This window comes from Aulonocara sp. 'chitande type north' Nkhata Bay, linkage group LG22 (assembly GCF_057382095.1).
Source record: "Aulonocara sp. 'chitande type north' Nkhata Bay isolate Kocher_YH1m ecotype deep benthic linkage group LG22, A_spYH_male_GT1.1, whole genome shotgun sequence".
Classification (NCBI taxonomy): Eukaryota; Metazoa; Chordata; class Actinopteri; order Cichliformes; family Cichlidae; genus Aulonocara; species Aulonocara sp. 'chitande type north' Nkhata Bay.
This window is the reverse complement of record NC_141364.1, coordinates 17,299,062-17,320,545: the sequence shown is the minus strand read 5'-3', so window position 1 is coordinate 17,320,545 and position 21,484 is coordinate 17,299,062. Positions and strand designations below refer to the sequence as shown.

Sequence of the window (21,484 nt, the reverse complement as noted above, 5' to 3'; positions counted from 1 at the left end):
TTTCCTAATACACATTATGAGTCACATGAGCAAAGTCAATACACCAAACTGAAAACGCAAGAACTGAAAATCTGGTGTGGTTTACTTTTTCCATAAACTCATTATAAAAGGATCACATCTAAAATAATTGTGTTGAAATTGCAGGAGTGACACATGAGGATGTTTGAGCTACAGTGACTCATATTGTGTGAAAACACCACCATAATCACATCTGAATTCTGAAAGTAAGTCAATATCTTCCTCTTCTTCTCTAGGACTCGCTTGATGCAGAGCTTCAAAGAATCCCACTCCCATGAGTCCCTCCTTTCTCCTAGCAGTGCCGCAGAGGCTTTGGACCTAGTTTTGGATGAAGACGCCATAATCAAACCCGTCCATTCTAGCATTTTAGGACAAGAGTACTGCTTTGAGGTGCGTTGCGGTTGTTTAACCTTTTCCCTCTCCGTGGTTTCACCTCCCTGCTGCTGGATTTGTTTTATCTCACTGTATTTATGTTGCAATTCAGGTGCCACTACAAAGCCACTTCACACCTCACTTGAAAAATAAATGAGGTGACCCAGTGGTTTATGGAATTAGTGCTTTAATAATTGAGTTAATTATATAAAATTGGAAACTGAGAATTGATAGAGTTTGGTCTGTTCGGAGTTACCAAAAAGCACAAAAAAAAGAAGTAATTTGAAGACACAGGACCAGATTTACTAACTGGACTAAGTACCTCGAGGCTGCAAAAATGTGCCAATGGAGTGTAAGGTTCTGCAAGTGATCTATAAGCATGGGCAGCAAATACTTTTCACAAGTGACCCGATGCGATATATGATGTAAGAGCAGCACAAATTAGTGAGTCAGAAATGATCAGATCTGCGCAAGTTTTTCTCTCCATCAACAGCATGCCAGTTCAGCTGCAGGAGAATCGATATGTTTTGATACGAGGGCTAACTTTACTATTAGAAAGTGATGGAGACTGTGTAAGATGTAGCATCTGTTTATGGATAAATCAGACAGCCTAGATGTTAGACCTCAGCTTAGATAGCAGAACGTACTCAGAGAAAAGACTGCTTCATTATAGACGTATAAACCTGAAATCAGCATATAGCAGCTGACCTTCGTGTAGAACCCGAACACATATTATTTACCTTATGGTCTTGGCCACTCTAGATGTTTATAAAGCTGCTAATAATGTGCAAGTAAGACCATGTGGGGGTGCAGCTATGTATTAAAAAGCCAAATATAGGCAGTTTTTGCAAAATCCCAAATTAGAATTAGTGAAACCTGATTGACATAGTTGTCTTTATTTCAGTTTGTTATGTAATAAAACTGTTACTAGAGAGAAGTAAAAAAAAAAAAAATATAAGAAAATGACACAAAAGTCCATTTGTGATGTTGCAGAGCTCAGTGTGTGCGCATGCAGAGACTTTTATGTACTTTGGGCTAATCTTAGTGTAGAAATGTGGCTAAAAACCTGAAACACTGAGAGGTAACTAGGCAGAACAACACAGCTGGCGTACTCAGGTGTCCCCTGTAGAGGTGGGATGCAGAGGAACTCTGGCCATGAGGTGAGCCACTTTTCTGAAGAGCATGAGGGGGATCAAGGACAGGCCTTCCAACAAGTTATCAAGTCACTCAGAGGCGACTGAGCAAAGCAGCAAAAGGCTTTGGAAGAAGAGGAAGGACTCTAACTGGGCTAAGAAATGTCTGCCATGGGGGGTAAAAGCAGAACGGGCATATACCTGGGGTGCCAGGTATTGCAGTTGAGCTTTCTGGTGGTGTCATGGCGCTGTCAGTGGAACACCAGTGAAAGAGGGTGCCCAACTGGTGGCCTTGACAATGTTTTTTGCCCCTTTCTCGATGACAAATACTGTTACAGATTCCAACAAAAAGTCCTATGAGCTGAACTAAGTTAATTGAAAAACACTAAAGATGATCAAAAATAAAAATCATTGTTAACTATAGTTTTCTAAGGAATCTTTCTTGATCATGAACGCAAAAAAGTGATATGTTTTATCCACAGGTAACGACTAGTTCAGGGACAAAATGTTTTGCCTGCCGTTCAGCTTCAGAAAGAGACAAATGGATCGAAAACCTGCAACGAGCTATCAAGCCCAACAAGGTAGATTCAGTAGAACAGATTATATTTCATCCTAGTATTACACTCTCACTGAAAAGGATCGACTACATTGCAACATTATGAGACAGTTTTAAGTAAGGACTGTTATAATGCAGTAACAGAACTCCTCGTTTCACTTCCAGGATAACAGCAGACGGGTGGATAATGTCCTCAAGTTGTGGATCATCGAAGCGCGAGACCTTCCAGCTAAGAAACGCTATTATTGTGAGCTGTGTCTGGATGACATGCTGTATGCACGCACCACCAGCAAGCCCCGCACCGACACCGTCTTCTGGGGCGAGCATTTTGAATTTAACAATTTGCCTACCATTCGTAGCCTTCGTTTGCACCTCTACAAGGAAACGGACAAAAAAAGACGCAAGGTAACGGAAGTGTCTCGTGAAGTCATTTTTAATGCTTTTCGCCTAAACATTTGCAATAAATACGTGAAATAAACATGTTTTTTCTTAAAAATCTAGGAAAAAAGCACATACATTGGCCTTGTTAGCATCCCCATATCCAGCATCACCGGCAGGCAGTTCGTTGAGCAGTGGTACCCGGTGATTCAGTCCAGTGTTCTGGCCAAAAGTGGCGGTGTTGGAAGTACCAAAGTTATCAACGCCTCACTACGCATCAAGTCTCGCTACCAGACAATGAACATCCTCCCGATGGAGCTGTACAAGGAGTTTGCGGAGTACATTACCAACAACTACCGAACACTGTGTGGGGTTCTGGAGCCTCTGTTGAGTGTGAAGAGCAAAGAGGAGGTGGCATTTGCACTGGTGCACATCCTTCAAAGCACGGGGAAGACAAAGGTAAAGAGAGGTCAAATTATGGCTTGTTGGTGTATCTTAAATAATTTATTTTCTTGTCTCCCTCTTTTCTGTTTGATTTGTGTTTTTTAATTTGCAAGAATTTTACAGAAGTACGGTTAGGTCCAAAGGTTTCTGGACAGTGGCACATTTTATTGTGTTTTTTCCTCTTTACAACAGCTCAGTGGATTTTAAATCAAGCAACAATCAAGACTGCAGACTTTGAGCTTTAATTCAAGGGATTTTATAAAAAAAAAGATTTAAATGAACAATTTAGGAATTACAGATATTACAGTGTGTTTGTGTGTACAGTGTCTATTTATGTCTGTCTCCACGTTGGGTGAGTGCTGAGTAATTGCATATGAGAGCATGAGGGTGGGAATGGATGTTTGTATCTGTGTGTGCCTGTTGGTTTGTGTCTATGTGTTAGGTTGGGTATCAGACGCCACCTCTCTGGGGACATCTCAGGCCCTCCAAGGTATGGAGGCCTATCTCCCCCCACCACTTCCCCTGCCAGTTGCAGATGCCCTCAGACATCGGTGCATTGGTGGTTCTTTGTGTCCGGGGATGGGCGTCCAGGTACCCACCGGCTCACTCCTGGTGGCTGCTTGTCGGGGCCTGGAGCCTGGGGCTCGCTCTGGCTCCTTCGGGGGTGGGGTGCCCTCGGCCTCTCGGCCTGGGGCTCGGTCACTCTGGCACAGCTGGCTGCCGGCGGAGCTCACGGGCACGTCACTGCAACCCCCCCTGGCTTCTGCTCCGCGGTTGCTGAGCGACCCCTCATCTGGGGCTCTCCTCAGCTCTTTCCAGGATAGTGGCACGGCTGCCCCTCCCTTGGTCTCCTTTGCTCTTGGGGGCCTCTGGATGTCTGGAGTCTTGATCTCCTCCATACCTGCTTCATGCCCAGGAGGACGGGGCTGTGGCCCCCCACACCCTCTAGCAGATCATTACATGAAGGAACCTTTTAAATACAAGCGCGCTCATGCTCACAGGTGTACACACGGGTGCTCACACACACAAACTACACCCTTTTTGGCTCCTACCTCAAAGCACACTGTGCTTATTTACTTTAGTTGTTACGTGTGTTAGAAGCTCCAAAAATGAGCAAGCATAAGGATTTGAGCAAGTTTGACAAACTGTGGCCAAACTGTTTTGGCTAGATGAGTGGGTCAGAGCATTTCCAGAGCTGCAGCACTTGTGAGGTGTTCCTAGTCTGCAGTGGTCAATATCTACAGAAGTGGGCCAAGAAAGAACAGTGATGAACCAGCGGCAGGTTCATGGGCAGCCAAGGGTCAGTTATTTGTAATGTTAATGTTGATGTTGGTTCTGATAATACATTTCTAGGATACACTGTATAACCACAGACCAGTCAGGGTACCCATGCTGACCCCTGTCCACTGTTGAAACGCCAACAATGGGCATGTTAGCATCAGAACTCGACCACGGAGCAATGGAAGAGCGTGCCCTGGTCTGATGAGTCATGTGTTCTTTCACCTCATGTGTATGACCAGGTGCGTGTGGTCTTTTACCTGGCCAGCTGAAGCAATGTGATGCTTTAGGCCAGGGGTCAGCAACCAAAGAGCCATTTGGGCCCGGTTTCCACGCAAAACAAAACACTGGGAGCCGCAAATACTTTTTGACATCTAAAATGAAGATCCTGTATATATTGTTTTTTACCTTTATGCTTTGTGTGAACAAATAAAGAGTGTTGCTTATGAAATCTATGAAGTGCTAAAGAGAAAATTACATTTTATTTATGCAATGAACACATTTTGAACTCTTAAAGAAATATAATAAAAAGGAAAGACACCCAGCTGAACTAAAATGATCCATGTAGCAAAGAAAAACTTGTGTACTGCCACCCTTATATCGCCTTTGAGCTTTTGGAGCGTAGCAGAGCCTTGACCTCAATTAAAAAAATAATTGGTGTAAAGCACTCTGCTACTAAAAAATTGAAAAATAAATATTTGCAAAATTCTGCATAAATATTTATTTATTTACTTATATTTATTTTACATGGTAAATGTGTGTGGCGAGGCTTAGTTTGCAGTGCCGCTGCATGGGAGTCGGACGCACCTGAGCGGCACCCGCAATCACGCCTCGCCACCTTAAAGTCTGTGCTCTCTTTGCTGTTGTGTTGTTGGGCTGTGAGCTGAAAAGCTACAGCCGGCTTTATGCATACAGCAACCGTGTGTGAAAAGTGGTCAATAAAGAGATGCTGAAAAGCATGTTCATGGAAACATCGTCGGGTCTGCCGTGATATGTTTACAATGGGACTTCTGCTCCTGAACCTCTGCGCACAGTGAAGTCACTTTCATCTTTACGCAGGACTGTAAGCTGTCATCTGTGAGGCGTGAGCGGTGTTTGTTTTTAACATAGTTCGCGGTGGAGCTGCTGACATAATGTGGATCCAAAGATCCATAATTGGCCTACCTGGGGTTGAAAGTCTCAGTAAATGCACAGCGTTTCGGCGGGTACACCGGCTTCCGCGAGTGTGACGCTTATTTTGAGCGACGAAAAATAATAAAATATAATTTTATTTTTATATTTCAGTATCACAATAATCTTCCAATTTAGAACTACAAGTTTAAAAAGAACTAATACAAAAAATACACTTCAGCTAAATACTTGTCATTTATTTTCCCAAACCACGCGGAGCTGCAGTATAAGGACTAAAGAGCCGCAGGTTGCCGACCCCTGCTTTAGGCAATGTTCTGGTGGAAAACCTTGGGTCGTCCCATCCACGTGGATGTACCGCCTACCTAAGCATTGTTGCAGACCATGTACACTCTTTCAAGGAAATGGTATTTCTTGATGGCTCTTTCAGTAGGATGTGCACCCTGCCACAAAGCAACAATGGTTCAGGAATGGTTTGAGGTGTTCACCTAGCCTCAAAAGATCCAAGATCTGTGGATGTGTGCTGGAGAAATAAGGACAATCCATGGAGGCCCCATCTCGCTACCTAAAGGACTGAAAGGATCTGTTGCTAATATCTTGGTGCCAGATTTCACAGCACACCTTTAGGGGTCTAGCGAAATCTATGCTTCAATGGGTTAAGGCAGTTTTGACAGTAAAATGGGGACCAACACAATATTAGGCAGGTGGTCATAATGTTATGCCTGCTTGGCATATGAGGCATTTTCAGAGCCTAAAAAGTAATTAGATCATTAATTGACAAGCAATACTTTTGTTAAACTTCTTGAATTAAAGCTTAATTTTCAATGCATGCACAGTATGATTGTTTGATTTCAGATCTGCTGTGGTGGTGTACAGAGGCAAAACTACGAAACAAAAGTGTCTTATAGACTTAACTGTATGTGTACTCAGCTGCACTGTAAGTGTAATCTCTTCTCAGGAGTTCCTGTCAGACATGGCGATGTGTGAGGTGGATCGATTCATGGAGCGAGAGCACTTGATCTTTCGGGAAAACACACTCGCTACAAAGGCCGTGGAAGAGTACCTCAAACTGATAGGTCACAGATACCTCAAGGAGGCTATAGGTAAGGCTGCTTTATCAGTGCCCTGCTGACTGAATGAAGGTGTGTGTGCTTGAAGCTCTAAGTAAATACCTTTTTACTTCTTACTAAAATAGGCCAAGTTCATGCATAAGTAGCATCTGGCATTTAGTGTAACCGATTGTGCCATTGTTTGATGTTGTGCTTGTTTTTGTGACATGCACAATTACTCCCGTTTGTCGTGGCTCAATTTCAGAAATGCAGTCTCTATGAAAAATAGTCTGTCACATCAGCAGAGACAAATTATATTTTAATAGGATTTCTGTGGCACAACATTAAATGCAAATGTCTTTTTTGTTAGCTTACATCTCAAAATACAAATGAATGGGGTGTCCGGTGTAAGACAAGTGTAACTAATGCAAGTCTAGTTAGACTAGCTGATTTTCTTTTTATAAAAACTAGCTAAAATCAAACACATTTAGACATCTCCACTTTCATCCTATTTTTCATTATTTAAATGAAGAATGGTGAGAATTTAAGCTGTGCATCTCTGTGTGTGCGTGCAGCACCACTTTTATTAATCCTTGAAATACTCCTCTGCATTTATAAAACAATCTGTAAAGTAAAAACTATGCATATTTTATATTTATGTTTTTAAGATTCAGCCATTATTAAAGCAGTGTTATATTCACAGTTTTACATTTATTTACTTTAGTTGCGCCATTTTCTAGGGAAAAGGAAACAAATGTACAGTATGTGCAGTTGTGTGCAGGTTCAGTTGTCATTGCAGCTTCTTTTTGTATATAGTTTTTTTTCCCTATAAAAGTAAAGACTACGTAATCTACATTTTGTAGGTGACTTTATTCGAGCCTTATATGAGTCTGAGGAGAACTGCGAGGTGGACCCCATGCGTGTCCCACCATCAGTCCTCGCTGACCATCAAGCCAACCTTCGAATGTGCTGCGAGCTCCTACTCTGCAAGATTATCAACTCTCTCTGGTCAGTCTTGTGCCCTCAGAAAGCTCTGTATGTGCAGAACTGTTCTCATTGCATATTAATTGGTGCCTGAAAGTAACAGAGGACTGAAACTTTCAGTCTGCCGTACATTTTGCCCAGACGAGTCATGTTCTCAATTTCCTTGAAAGCTGCAGAATTAAGTAGAAGTCAGTTAAAAAGGATATTAAACATTTTTTAAACTGAGGAAAAGAAACTGAATTATTAAAATAAACCCTGAACAAATACATTGTTTTGAGCAAGGAAAACTGCTCTTTTCTGTATGTTTTAAGTCTCCTGACCTTGAATTCCCAAGGGTTTCGCATAAGCTATAGCATTTTGTCTTGCTGTTCTCCCTGACAGTGGGAAATAAAATCATGTTCTTGTTTCAGCATATTTCCCCGGGAGCTGAAAGAAGTTTTTGCCTCATGGAGAGCCAGATGTGCTGAGCGCGGAAGAGAGGATCTCGCTGACAGCCTCATCAGCTCCTCTCTGTTTCTTCGCTTCATGTGCCCAGCCATCATGTCACCCTCCCTGTTCAACTTAATGCAGGAGTATCCCGCTGAACGCACGTCCCGCACACTCACGCTCATAGCCAAGGTGATGCAGAACCTGGCCAGCTTCAGCAAGTGAGTGTCTGTATTCACCTGCCCTCTTACGCCAGCTGTGACGTTACACTCATTTGATTCAGTTCAGTTTTAAATCTGCAGGCGTCTGACACTTGTGCTAGGTGGGATGGGTGTCACAGACTGACATCACGCAAATAGAGATTTGCAGTTTTGACTGCCAGGTTATAAGCTGTTACTCACCGACGTTGAACTCTGAGCCACCGCTCTGCACTCAAAGAATTGTCTTGAACATCATAACGAATTCCCCTGGTGTAACTAGGCCCCTGTGATTAGGACATCAAAATCGCACACAGTGGTAATTTATTTGACGGCTTTAAAGAACTGTTTAGGATGTGCTCTCAAGGTCACACCTGTTATACCAAAAATAACTTTTAAGATGAAACTCAGGCTTATTCTTAATTATCCCTTCTAACAGTTACAGACCTGAAACAATTAACTGATTAAACTTAACCTTCTGGATGGGCACTTTTTTGTCAAACAAGTTACAGAAAAAAAATCAAAACAACACTCTGATAAAAGAGACTCACTTTGGTGACACTGAGATAATGAAAGTAATTTCTTCCAGTCATACTCTGAGTTTTTAATTCCACACGTACATATAATAAAACATCAAAAGTAGCCAATCACATTTTATATAAAAGAGTATCTTTGAAGAGACCTTAGTTATGAACTAATCCAGTACAAATATTTTCAGGTGAACTTGATCAGAAAATTGCAGGCCATTAATTTGGAGTGTCTTAAAGTGCACACTAGGATTCCTGTTATAAGTTTTTAAAGTGTGTGTGCAACATATTCATATAACAATAAAAATCCACCCTTTTCTCCTCCTCACTTGCCTCCATAATTTTCTTCAAAACTGCTTTGATCCTTCGCTCATACCGAGAGTGCTAGCTTGTGGCTGCCTTAGCTAAAGCTAATGCTCTGGATAGCATTAGCTTTAGCTGCTTTGCCTTCATTAGTGTCTTTAAGATGTCTAAGTTCACCGGGGGTTTGATTAGGTGTGTAATTATGTTTGTTGTTTTGAACATTTTTATGATGATCCCTCGCTGTTTACTTGCTTACTGAACTTCTCGCTCAGAGTGAAGAACGTGCTAATGGCTACAGCCAAACTGTAACAACACCTGGCTGCTTATAGCGTGTGGCTGTGGGTGTGTGAGCGACTATTTGCCTGCTGTGCTTTGTTGTGCATCCATGAAACAGGCAGGCTCGTAATACGACATACGTAAGGCTGACCAGTCTGGACCGAGCGTACTGAAAATCAGGCGATCAAGCAGAATATCTTCAGTTCTTGTACTTATTAAAATTTGATGCCAGCAACATGGTTTAAACAAAGCTGGATCAGAACACTTTTGTAATAAGATACAAAGTAAAATCATTTAACAGTAGTGTTTGTTGAGTTAAAATAAGAATTTAGGTATTTAATATGTCTACTGTATAAAATGTTTTAAAAGGTTCAGAGAAACAAGGGAAATCTCCTTCTGTGAGGTTTAAGGTCACCAACTAATGCAACATTAAAAACTGTGATTCTGTCACTACACTCAACAACCAGGGATGTCAAATTCATTTTATATCGTGCGCCACATACAGCACACTTTCATTCAAGACCAGTAAAACTCCCCTTTCTGTCAGTGTAATGAAGTTTAACTACAGATTTAATCCCTGATATATCTTGATATAAGAACAAGCACTGCAATTTCAACAGCACATCTCAGTTTTTCTACACGATAACGAGATGCTGCTGTAGTAAATTAAAATAAATCAGTATGCTTGTTTGGGCTTAAAATGTAAGAAATAAATATGAAAAATTACAGAAAAAGCTTTAGTAGTTAATTCCCCAGACTGCCCTATAATTATGAAACAGAAAATTTAAAAATCACTTAAAAGAAAAAAAAGTGGACACACTGTAAAATACAAAATAAAACAAAAGACCTCCGGGAAATTTTTTATTTAAATTTTTGGACTTTTCTCTCATTTAATTTTTTACCTCTACTAAATCACTCTGAGACCCTGGGATGGTCTCTATCAGTGGATAAAGCTGTAAAACCTATTAAAATACATGTAAAAGTCCAAAATTTATGCTTTCCTTGACATTTTCCATCAGTGCCCAGTGGGCTGGATTTCAGCCTGTGCTGGGCCAATTCTGGCCCTCGGGCCTTATGTTTGATACCCCTGCTCTAAACATCTATGCATCCACAAACACATGTTAGCTCTTTCCCGCTTGGTTGCCTATTAAGGGTAACCCTTTTTTTTCTTTCCTGAAGGGAGGGGTTTCCGGCCCACTTCCAGAACTTCCAGTTTACTTACTGAAGCTACGCTCGGAAAAACTCGGAACCAATTGCAATGGTCGTTAAACCACATCTTTATTGATACACATGTTGAGGTGTCTTAATCCGTCATTAACTGCACCAATTAAAGGGAAAACATAAATGAGACAAAGAAGAAAACTGTCATGTGGTCTGATTAAAAACTTTTTTTTGGAAACTATGAAAGAAGCCAAAAGAGAGAGTCTTGGTTTTGGTATAAAGTTAAAAAGCCAGCATCCGTGATGGTATGGGGGTGAAATAGTACACTTCTGTAAAAGCTTCCTGAATGCTACATGCAGCTTTTGGGAGCAAACCCATGCTACCATTCAGATATAATCTTTTTAGGGAAGGTCTAGTTTTTGTTTGTTTGAATATTATTAATTTATTTTTTTTACAATAAGACAATGACAAAACACATTAAGCATGTATTAGAGCATTAGAGCAGCATGGCTCTGTAGTACAAGAATCCAGTTGCAAAACCGGTGATTGCAGTCCAGACTCGTCACCCGCTGAGAACATTTGATGCATTTCAAAATGAAAAATGCTACAAAGGTGCTCTGACTTGCTGAGCAGCTGAATTCCTACATCAAGCAAGAATAGGAAAATGGTTAGCAAATGCTCACAGTGTGCCGTTATAAGAAAAAAGTGATGCAATGTAGTGGTAAACATACCCCTGTCCTGGCTCTTTTGACACATGTTGCAAACATAAAATACAACATTTGCATTTATTTAAACATTAGAGTTAAGTGATTTGCGCATTATTTGGTGCAGCGTGCTGTAACACACTCATAATATCAGAATTACAGAACAACAAGAAAGTCAACGAGCCTTTTGAGTGTATTTCATATAAAACTGTAACAGCTCAAACCCTACGCTTTAGATCCGCTAACAGAGCGCGCAGCGTGTTTCCAAATTCATCTCTTGTCTTCACGTGTCCTACAAATGTTGCCTGTGATGTGTGTGCAGATTTGGACCCAAGGAGGAATACATGTATTTCATGAATGAGTTCCTGGAAATGGAGTGGGGCTCCATGCAGCAGTTTCTCTATGAGATTTCCAATTTGGACACTGGAGGAAACGCAGGAGGGTTCGAGGGCTACATTGACCTCGGAAGAGAGTTATCCATGCTCCACAGCTTACTATGGGAAGTCATGGGCCAGCTTAGCAAGGTAGGTGGAATAACTCGATGAGTTCAAATAAACATTTGGTGTCTGTTTGAAAGTTGTTGTTAGTGGAAAGTGAACCATAGTTTTCTGACAAACACAGGAGAGCAATCAGCTTTCTAAAAACTGAGATATAATTGGTTTTATAATTAAACTCCAACTTCCTCTCACAGTCCACAGACATGCATCGGGTTAAGTGAACTGGCCATATGTGTGAATATGAGCATGAATTGTTGTCTATCTTTGTGTGTTAGCCCTACAAGACTTGTCATCTGTCCACCTCTCGCCCTGTGGTGGCCCTCTGAATCCGTAAACATGTCAGGAATTGTGCAATGCTCAATTTCCTGATAGTTAGCTAGCTGAATGGAGCTGTCAATAAGACCCCTGAGTGAAAGGATGCAAGTTATAAATGAAAGCTGGAACACACGATTAAAAACCCCCAAAAGACTGATGTGATGTGTGGACTGGCTGCATGTTTAATAAAGTAGAATATGAGTCAGTTTCATTGAATCTCTAATAAATATTTATTATAGCTTTAAAATATTTGTATGGCAATTTCCTGTCTCTGCGCCCTTTTTTAAAATCACTCCCTGTCAAGCCTTCACCAGCAGTATAATGAATTAAAACCTAGCTCATCAATACACAAGATAATTCCTTTTACCTTTTTATCTCGTCTTTTTTCCGGTTGGATCTTTCTCCCAGTTGGCAGTGCTGCTAAAACATGGTCAATAAAATAGCCTGCAGCGGGAAAATAAAAAAGAGTGTGGGAACTGCTGTTTGCAACCATTTGAGCTTTTTGTCTATTCTTGATTTTGAAAACCTGTCCGTTCTGCAGGATGCTATACTCAAACTTGGACCCCTGCCTCGACTGCTGAACGACATCAGCGTCGCTCTGAGGAACCCGCAGCTTCACATGCCGACAAATCACCAGCCGGACCGACCGAAGGACAGACTCTTCTCCCGCCCGTCCTTCAATCGTCTTATGTCCTCTGATTTCCAAAGTCTTATGATGCGTGACTTAAACAGGTACCTTCTTGTGTTTGTGTTTTTTCTTGCCAGCGATTCTGGACATGAAAATATATTTGCATACACCCAAAGGGAACAAAGCCACAGCAGGATCAGTCCCCGCTGTGACTCTATCAAGACAATATATATTATGCTCACTCAACCCACATAAAGACAGTTTCACAAGGGTGTAATTAGCGACAACACATAAAAAGGCCAAGAATACATAATAAGAGAGTTTTTATTAGCTCAGGACTACACGGGTGTATTTCTAAGAGCCTCTAATGCTAATGCTAATGCACCTCTTCAGGCTTTTAAAGTATTTTATCAATCAGTAAATATGGGCACCATCTGTTCCCAGACTCTCCTGCCTAAGCTTTTTTCCCTGTGTGCTTTCATTCATGCTAGCGCTGTCAGATTGTCAAGAGACTGTTGTGCCATGACTGCCTGTCTAAATGGCCCTTTAACGTGAATAACAGTGATTACATTTTGTGGCGCATATTTTGTGTTTGTTAAACGCAAAGTGCAGTCATGTGAAAAGAACATTTGCACATTACTGTGCAATAAGTACACCCTTACTGCTTACACAGGAGGGTAAGAAGCAGTCAGCTGCTGCTAATCAAAGGTACCTGATTGACTGATTATCAGCAAGTGTGATCAGCTTTATGAAAGTTTGTTGGTCTGGAGCATTCAGGTGTGTGTTAAACGCAATGCTGGAAACTTATTTTTAGTTTCTCTGCACAAAGAACAAAACAAAAAGTTACATCTTAGTGTCTACAGGCCTCAGTTAGCATGTCAAATGTTAAAATTCATGACAGTACAATTAGAAAAAGATTGAGCAAGAACAAGAAAATGTCCTTTTGACTGATGAGACCAGAATGAGATGTTTAAATGTAATGCACAGCCCCACATTTGGAGAAAACCAAACACAGCATCTCTGCAAAAAGAACCTCATACCAACTGTTAAGCACGACAGTGGAGTGGTGATGATTTGGGTTTGTCCTGTGGACACATGTCCTGGGCACCTTGCAGTCAGTGAATCAACCATGAACTCGTCTGTATACCAAAATATTCTAGATTTGAAAACGAAATTGGGTCATGCAACATAACAATGAACACTAAGCAGAGCAGTGAATCTCTAAGAGAGTCCAGACCTTAATCAGACTGAAATGCTGTGATGAGACCTTAAAAGAGCCGTGCATGAAGAAATGCCTGCAAACTTCAAAAGAGTGGGCCCAAATTCCTCCACAATGACTGCAATTAAATTCACCTTACCAAACATTTTATTTGTTAGGGACGAGACCAGAACTAAAACTGTAAAAATTCATTTAAAAACTGCTCATTGCAAATTTAAGAGGACAGTGATGAAACACCTGGAAAGTCAACATCAGGAATGACACACCTGCCGGCGTTAACTCCAAGAGGTATCACACTGACAGAAATCATTCGTCGGATTAGATAATTGTTTTTTTTTCTATAGTGTATACTGTACTCTCATAGTTGTAATGCATGACTTGCTACAAGGCCTCTAGTGTCTAGTAGGAAAATAAAATCAGTCCGCCAAAATCGAAAACTAAGACTTTTCCCATAAATACTCCCTACGTATACAGTTTTTATTTATTTATTTTTTTTGTACTTCAGATGGGGTGTGGAAATTATGGTTATAGAGTTCATTTTGTGTGTCACCCATTCTACCCTGCTGGATCACTCACTACTGAAAAACGCACTTTTATTTAGTTTCAAATGTGCGATTTCAAATTCGACTGCTACACTTTGGAAAAAATTTAAGCTATTTATCTGATTATTCAGATTTATTTATATATATATATATATATATATATATATCAGTTTAAATCAATACAAGCAATAAACAGGGGTTACAATATTAAAATACCTCCTTTGTATCAAGGAAAAAAAATTGCCAGCTCTGCAGTTGCTGGACTGCTGAACTGCTCTACCACCTGAGCCAAAGCCACATGACAATCAAATGGGATAATCGAAGATAATGAGCAGAAATATCTTGATGGAGCTCTTTGGTAAGGTGTCTGTTTATTTTTTCTTTAGTTCAATAGACATCTCTCGCCTGCCGTCCCCCACTACTGGAGTGTCAGCTGTAGAATCCCTCACGTCTAACCTGAACATGAGGCGGCACGCTGAACGCGACCTTCGTTCGTCGAGGGAAGTGTTCTATGTGACCCGCCCACCCCTGGCTCGATCAAGCCCTGCGTACTGCACGAGCAGCTCGGACATCACAGAACCTGATCCGAAGGTACTGTGGGTCAGTCACCTTGCATGTGTGATAAATTTCAAAAATCTTTTTTTTCATGGATGCCAGGCTGCCACACTTGTTCATACCACCCAGGATAAACAACAAACCACTAATGACTCTATTAGAGTCTGAGAAATTCAGACCCTGTTAACAGTCAGTGGCGTCCCATGTCGGACAACAAATTGGTTGGTTGTTCGTTATTTAAAAGGGACAGTCCACATTAGTAACCATATCTATGAGCTTCAGATTGGTCCCAGAGCTGTTTTTCCCATCTTGACAGATGGTCATCCTAAAAACAACATATAGGCATATATTTTCTTTGCCATGAGCCAAAAAAAGCTATTTATTAGTATCTATGCTTCTCTTTGGTGCTGTATTGTTTTCTTCTGTCTCTCAGGTCCACAGTGTAAACAAAAGTGTGTCTATGATGGACCTTCAGGACTCTCGTATGAACAGCATTTCCAACCTGAACTCTGTGGGAGACATGCTCACCTCCTCTCAGGCCTCCATCGCAGGTCTCGGCCACAGCTTTGGGAACCTCGGCGGTCCTCTTCGTATGGGCGGGCATTTGCCGAGTGGTTCAGCGGGCTCTGGTCTGAGAATAAGCCAGATGGGTCATGTAGGGGGCCCGACCGAATCCATCTCTCAGCAACAGCAGCAGGCAGCAGCAGCTATGCACTTCCCCCTGTCTTTCCAGAACCCACTATTCCATCTGGCCGCCCAGAACTCCCCGGCTCAGTCGGCCCAGCCTCCCCCTCCTCTTCTCCTCGCCCCTGAGCCTGAGAATGGCCATCACGACTACCCACCGGCCTTTGGCAACAGTGCTTTCTCTCGCAGCGAGGACTTGTCCGCCCTGCGGTCACAGAGCAGTCTGGTACAGCCGAGCATCGTCCACTCACACAGCTACAGTGATGATTTCACCCGGCAGAATCAGAGCAATGACTATGCCTGGCACCAGCTGTCGCTGCAGGTTCAGGTAGGAGTCTAATTTTTCCTGACACATAGAATAAGAAAGTTTGATGTTTCTTTGGGTTTCATAAATAACAGCAAAACATATACAGTTAGGCTCATATGTATAGGGACAGTGACTACATTTTTGCAGTTTGCTTCTGAAGACAGCTACAGTGGATTTTAAATTAAACAATCCATAATACGTGATTTAAGTCCAGAGTTTGGGCTTTAATTCAAGGGATTTAACAAATGTATGTCATTAACTGTTTAGGAATTTGCAGCCATTTCTATACATCAAAAAAATTAGACTGGAAAATTTTTAAATATGAGGATTTTTTTGAGTTTTCAAAAATTATATGGTGGCTCATCTGATGCTTTTTGATTTTTCTGATCTCATATGAAGCAAATCTCTTAGAGGACTTACTATTTAAGCTGCTTTAGCCTGACAACAGTTGTATCTGCAAGCCACTTTGCAACCTCCTCCTTTCATGCCATCTTTATCTGTTGTCATCAGTGTTTTCATTGTTTTACATGCATGTTTTGCGTCTGCTCTCCTTGGAGATGTCAGAGTAGATTTAAAGCATTAAATAGTACTGCACCCCTTTGTTTCTTAAAAGAATATATTAATTAAAAAAATTATATTATAAAAGTTATATAAACAATGCATTTATGCTGGCTATTTTTGTTAAAACGGGTATCATTTTGTGTTGTAATACAGCAATGTGCAAATGTCTGGAGTAACACTTTGTTTCTTTATATTTTTGCTTCCAAGGAGCCAGACTTTCATTTTTTTTTCACTTTTTCTCAAAAATGGTCTTGAACGGTACTTCATCAGGCTTTCTTTGGACTTTGAAAATGGTCAGGTACAAGGACTGAACTGAAAATGAGTGAAAAAGAAACCGGAGGAGTGTTTTGTTTGGTTTTTGTGATTCACTTAACTCTAAACTATGAATCATTAAGGCATAAAAAGGCACCTTACTCAAGGGATAAACCAGTGTTTTCTACACACAACATATAACTTAGCAAAAAAATAATTTAAATGTTATATTTTGCCATTTTGTTACTTTGTTTTTATAGACACATCATTTGTTCCCTGTATTTAAATCAGTGAAAAATGCCAAAGATAACGCAATTTGTCAGGCCCAAAAGCAAAATATTTTTGCAACAACAAGGTGATTCCCAAAGACTGATTAGCTGTAACCTTGGCATATCTTAGCTTGGTGTGCAGTGCGTCCTTAAAAAAAATCTGAGGAAACTGAACAAGAGGACAACAGAAAAAGAAGCGGTAGGCCTAAAAAATTATTTGCAAAAAATGAACAGTATCTGAAGAAACGGGGAAAATATCCAGCAGAGAGCTAACACAGGACCTGAAGGAAGTATCTGGGCCTTCAGTTTAACTACTGTTCATCAGAAATAGTTTCAGTGGAAGGGTGACTGTGAAGAAGCCATTATTAAAGAAAGGAAACATGGAAAAAAGACTTCGGTATGGCAGATTACACAACTGGACTGAAAATCAATGACAACAGGTCCGATTGAGTAAAAAATTTGTAATTTTTTGGTTCAAGTTATCGTCATTATATATGGACGAGCTCAGGGGAGTGACAACCATGAGGGTCTACAGTCATCTGTAAAACATGGTGGAGGCTCTGTCATGGTTTGAGGCTACATTTCTGCCACTGGTGTTGCAGATTTGGTTAAAATTGATAGACATGCAATGTTATCTGGGAACCAGCCTTATTTTTCAGCATGATCCCAAATGCACTGCCAATGCAGTAAAAGCATACCTGGATAGAAAAACTCACAATGGCACACTGTCAGTCATGGATCTTGGCATAAAACAGAATAAAAGGCAGCAGATATCCAAAAAGAGCCGTGAATGTCCATCAAGAAACCTGGAGAACTATTCATGCCGATTACTTAAAGAAATTATAATAAAGCTTTGTCAGTTAGTTAAGGCTGCATTGAAGAATAACCATGGTCATACCGAACACTGACTTTTAAGCTCATTAGAATTATATAGCAGTTTTTACCTCATATATTGCATTTCCATGTATTTTCATGTTTGAATAAATGCTTCGCCAATTTCCCACTTTCCTAGCAAATATAGAGCAACAGGAGGTGATTCAGAACAGTTGCACAAGTTTTTTTTTTTTTTTTTTTTTTTTTTTAAATTCCCTAAATATATGATTTAAAATATCACTACTGCGTCTTTTGCATGTTGTGATGAGGACGGCCACAGCCAAGCTCTGTTAAAAAAGATCTGTATTGTTTTGGTTGTTTTTTTTGTAATTCCCAGCCAAATTGCCTAACATACTTGCCATTTATTCTTAGTGTGAGTTTAACACCTCGACTGAGTCACTGAATTCAGATTAGCAGTTGGAGTCCATTAGGTTCTCCTTGCACTTTTGTTTTCGCTGTGTTGAGACTGGTTGTCAGATTGCATATAAAGCTCAAATGTTTTTTTGTTTTGTTTTTTTAAATGGCCCTTTCCTGAGCTGCATGATATGCAAATGCGACAGAAACCTAAGGGTACTTGACAGGCTACAGACAACGCACTGAAGTATCATTCACTCGCCTGCTCTGCTGAACTTTATAGAGCGCTTGACATCCATCACACACTGTGTCCTCATTTCGACGGAGCTGGATACTCGCGGTCGGTCAATAGGGCAGGAAAAAGTGTTGAAATGCAGATACTACGCGGGTAGTTATTAATCAGTCTGTGTCGTAAGATTGAAAACTTGAGTTAAAGCAATTAAGTTAAACTGCCATTTGTTTAATAGAGTTTAGAGATTCTCGCATTTTACAAAAAATGTAAATGAAACGGCTTGTAGTGAACTTTTTGGCTTTTTGGGGCTGTTGATCCATCACAGTGACAAGTTTACTATGACATCTGTGTAAAATGATAGCGTTTAATGACGGTGTCATGTAGTTGAGCTATTTCTGTCCTGATGCGTGGGCTTTAATGGAACAAACATCACAAGCCTCCTGCGTATTAATGCAGATGGTGTAATCAGGAGAGTGCTTTATGAATTCATTACCTTTCCATCTATCTGTTTATTCATATGCATACGTCTGATGTTTTAGCACTAAATGGCTATTCATGACCATCCACACCTCTCGGGTTAACTGGGGCGGGTGTGTTTATGTCTCCAGTGTCAGAACGAAACATCAGCTTTTGGTGGTTATATACTCACCTGAAGGCCGAACCCAGAAACCCTGGGTTTCAATTAATATGTGTGGCACTGAGGTAGTAGCCATTAAATACAGAGCAAAGTAAAGGTTAAAGACAGGCTGATGTCCAATCAGCTGCTTTTGTGTTTTCACATGCACCTCTGTTCAATAAGTCAGAAAGGTTGAGTGAGTATTATTAATTATTTGCCTTTAATTCTCCTCTTCTCTTAGGAGTCTCTTCAGCAGCAGCACCTGATGGGCGTCACATCTCAGACACCCACAGGCACAGGCACGCCTGCATCTTTGGCCACGCCTCCCACCACAGTCCATCCTGTCCGCCAGACATCCATCGCCGCCCAGCACCTCAAGTCCCAGCGGTCCATTAACACCCCGGCCACTTCCACGCCTCCAAAGGTCCGTCCTCAGAGCAGAAACCTCCTCCTTAACTCTTCTGAAACAAACTCGAGCGGCAGTCAGCCAAAATCCCGGCAGGCTCAGCAGCAGCCACAACAGCAGCAGCAGCAGACGCAGCAGCCGACGGTGCAGACGCAGCAGGACGGGCAGCTGTCGGTGACAGACAGTCCGGCTCCTGGGCTCCCGTACCAGACGAGCTCCGCCAAAGAGAACCAAGTCCCGCCGGCAGGCGCAGAGGAGGCAACGGACACGCCCACAAAAAGCACCAAGAAGCCTCAGCAGTCACAGCTGCAGCCGCCACAGCAGCATCTGCTCAAGCCAGTCGTCAATAAGCAGGTGAGTTTCAAAACAACAAAAATATACACAAGAATCACTGTTAAATGTCATGGGACAGAATCTAACTACTTAGACCAATACGTGCTTGTTTCAGGGTTCTCAGTCCACTTTGAACACCCCGTCCCTGAATGAGCGGACGGTTGCCTGGGTGTCCAACATGCCACATCTCTCTGCTGACATCGAGAGCCTGCGGCCGGACCGTGAGGGCCAACTCAAAGAGTACTCAAAGAGTATGGATGAGTCACGGCTGGAAAGGGTTAGCAATTTTTCCCCCCCCTACACCTCTTCAAATAATACACATAACGTTTGCACCTTTCGTCCACACGTAAACGGCGTTTTCGGTCACTGAAAACGGAGATTTTTAAAAACTCCGGCCAGGGTGGATATTTTTGAAAACTCAGTTTTTGCATTTACGTGTGGATGAGAAAAACAGAAAACGCAGCATCAAAGGTGTGCGCCTTTTTTGACGTCACACTGTGCGCCACGTTATTGTTTTGGTGAAATGAATTTCTACAATACTGTTACTGTTAATTCTACTCTCTGCAGTGTTTAAATGCTTACATATACACACAGTTACTGTCCCTCCACACATACGACTCGGTTCTGCTTCTATGCTCCATCCTTGTTTACTATTTCCCACCGAGGCTTCTAGACTTCTGATTGGCCAACATTTCTACACGGTTAGAAATATATCGCCACCTGTTGCTTTGGCATGTTCCTAGCAGCGTTTTCCTTCATTTCTGCGTTTACGTGTGGACGGGATTATTTTTTTAAAACGAAAATGGAAAATCTCCGTTTTCAAAAATACCCGTGTACGTGTGGACGTAGCCTCAGTTAATGCAATGTGTTTAGGCTCTGTGGCTGCAAACCAGCACAAATTATCACCCTTCCACCACTTGACAGCTGGTATGAGGTGTTTTGTGCTGGTGTTTGGTTCCTGCAAAACGTGGTGCTGGTCATTATGGCCAGACATCTGCACTTTGGTCTGGTCTGTCCAAAGGGTTTTGTTGTGAAAGTATTTTGGTTTATTCTTTCTAGAGAAAACAGGCTTTCTTCTGGCAACCCTTCCAAACAAACCGTACTTGTTCAGTCGTTTTCAAATTTTATTGTCATAAACTTTAACATCTAACAGGATAACTGCGGCCTGTAAAGTCTGAGATGTATCTCTCGGGTTTTTTGTCATTTCACTGAGCATTTTGCCATTTGACCTTGGGATGAAATAGCTGGGACGTCCACTCGGAGGAAGATTGTGGCATTGTGTTTACTAATACCTGAATGCCCCAGACCAGCAAACTGCCAGAACTTCTGCTTTTCTAGAAGAGCTCACAGTTGTTGAAGATCAGTTAATCAAGTGCATTTGATTAGCAGCACCTGCCCTCTGCTTACCCTCTTAGTTCCTATAGAAGCTTTAAAGATGTACTTAGTTTTTTATAGGGCTGTAAAGGTGTCATCCTTGTGTAGCCATGAATCACTTTGATCACTGCTGTCACATTCTGACCACTTGTGCATCTGCGATGTGTGTTGGATCTCCTTCATTGTGTCTGATCAGGATCCTTTAACTGAAGTTTAATTTAGAAGAAGCAGCTGTGCAGATTCAAATTTCTTATAAAGAAATTTTGGGGCGACCGTGGCTCAGGGGGTTGGGAAGCGCATCTGTAACCGGAAGGTCACCGGGCTCTCTGTCCTGGTCGTTGTGTCCTTGGGCAAGACGCTTTACCCTACTGCCTACTGGTGTTGGCCAGAGGGGCCGATGGCGCGATATGGCAGCCTCGCTTCTGTTAGTCTGCCCCAGGGCAGCTGTGGCTACAACCGTAGCTTGCCTCCACCAGTGTGTGAATGCGAGAGTGAATGAATAGTGGCATTGTAAAGCGCTTTGGGTGCCTTGA

General features: G+C 41.6%; 1 protein-coding gene across 5 annotated transcripts in view; it reads left to right on the top strand.

The window, feature by feature from the left end:
- Positions 1–21,484, top strand: part of LOC147303947 (ras/Rap GTPase-activating protein SynGAP-like) — a 56,258-nt gene that overhangs the window by 21,966 nt on the left and 12,808 nt on the right. For 3 of the 5 annotated variants that reach the window (XM_086279137.1, XM_086279136.1, XM_086279134.1), the window contains 13 exons: positions 255–408; positions 2,006–2,104; positions 2,224–2,484; positions 2,581–2,916; positions 6,266–6,410; positions 7,220–7,364; positions 7,751–7,987; positions 11,257–11,458; positions 12,288–12,478; positions 14,522–14,735; positions 15,124–15,702; positions 19,080–19,598; positions 19,693–19,854. In XM_086279137.1, the coding sequence (XP_086135263.1) occupies positions 255–408; positions 2,006–2,104; positions 2,224–2,484; positions 2,581–2,916; positions 6,266–6,410; positions 7,220–7,364; positions 7,751–7,987; positions 11,257–11,458; positions 12,288–12,478; positions 14,522–14,735; positions 15,124–15,702; positions 19,080–19,598; positions 19,693–19,854 (3,244 nt within the window). The remainder of the gene's footprint in view (positions 1–254; positions 409–2,005; positions 2,105–2,223; positions 2,485–2,580; positions 2,917–6,265; positions 6,411–7,219; positions 7,365–7,750; positions 7,988–11,256; positions 11,459–12,287; positions 12,479–14,521; positions 14,736–15,123; positions 15,703–19,079; positions 19,599–19,692; positions 19,855–21,484) is intronic. The other 2 variants (XM_086279135.1, XM_086279133.1) reach the window with 2 other exon arrangements.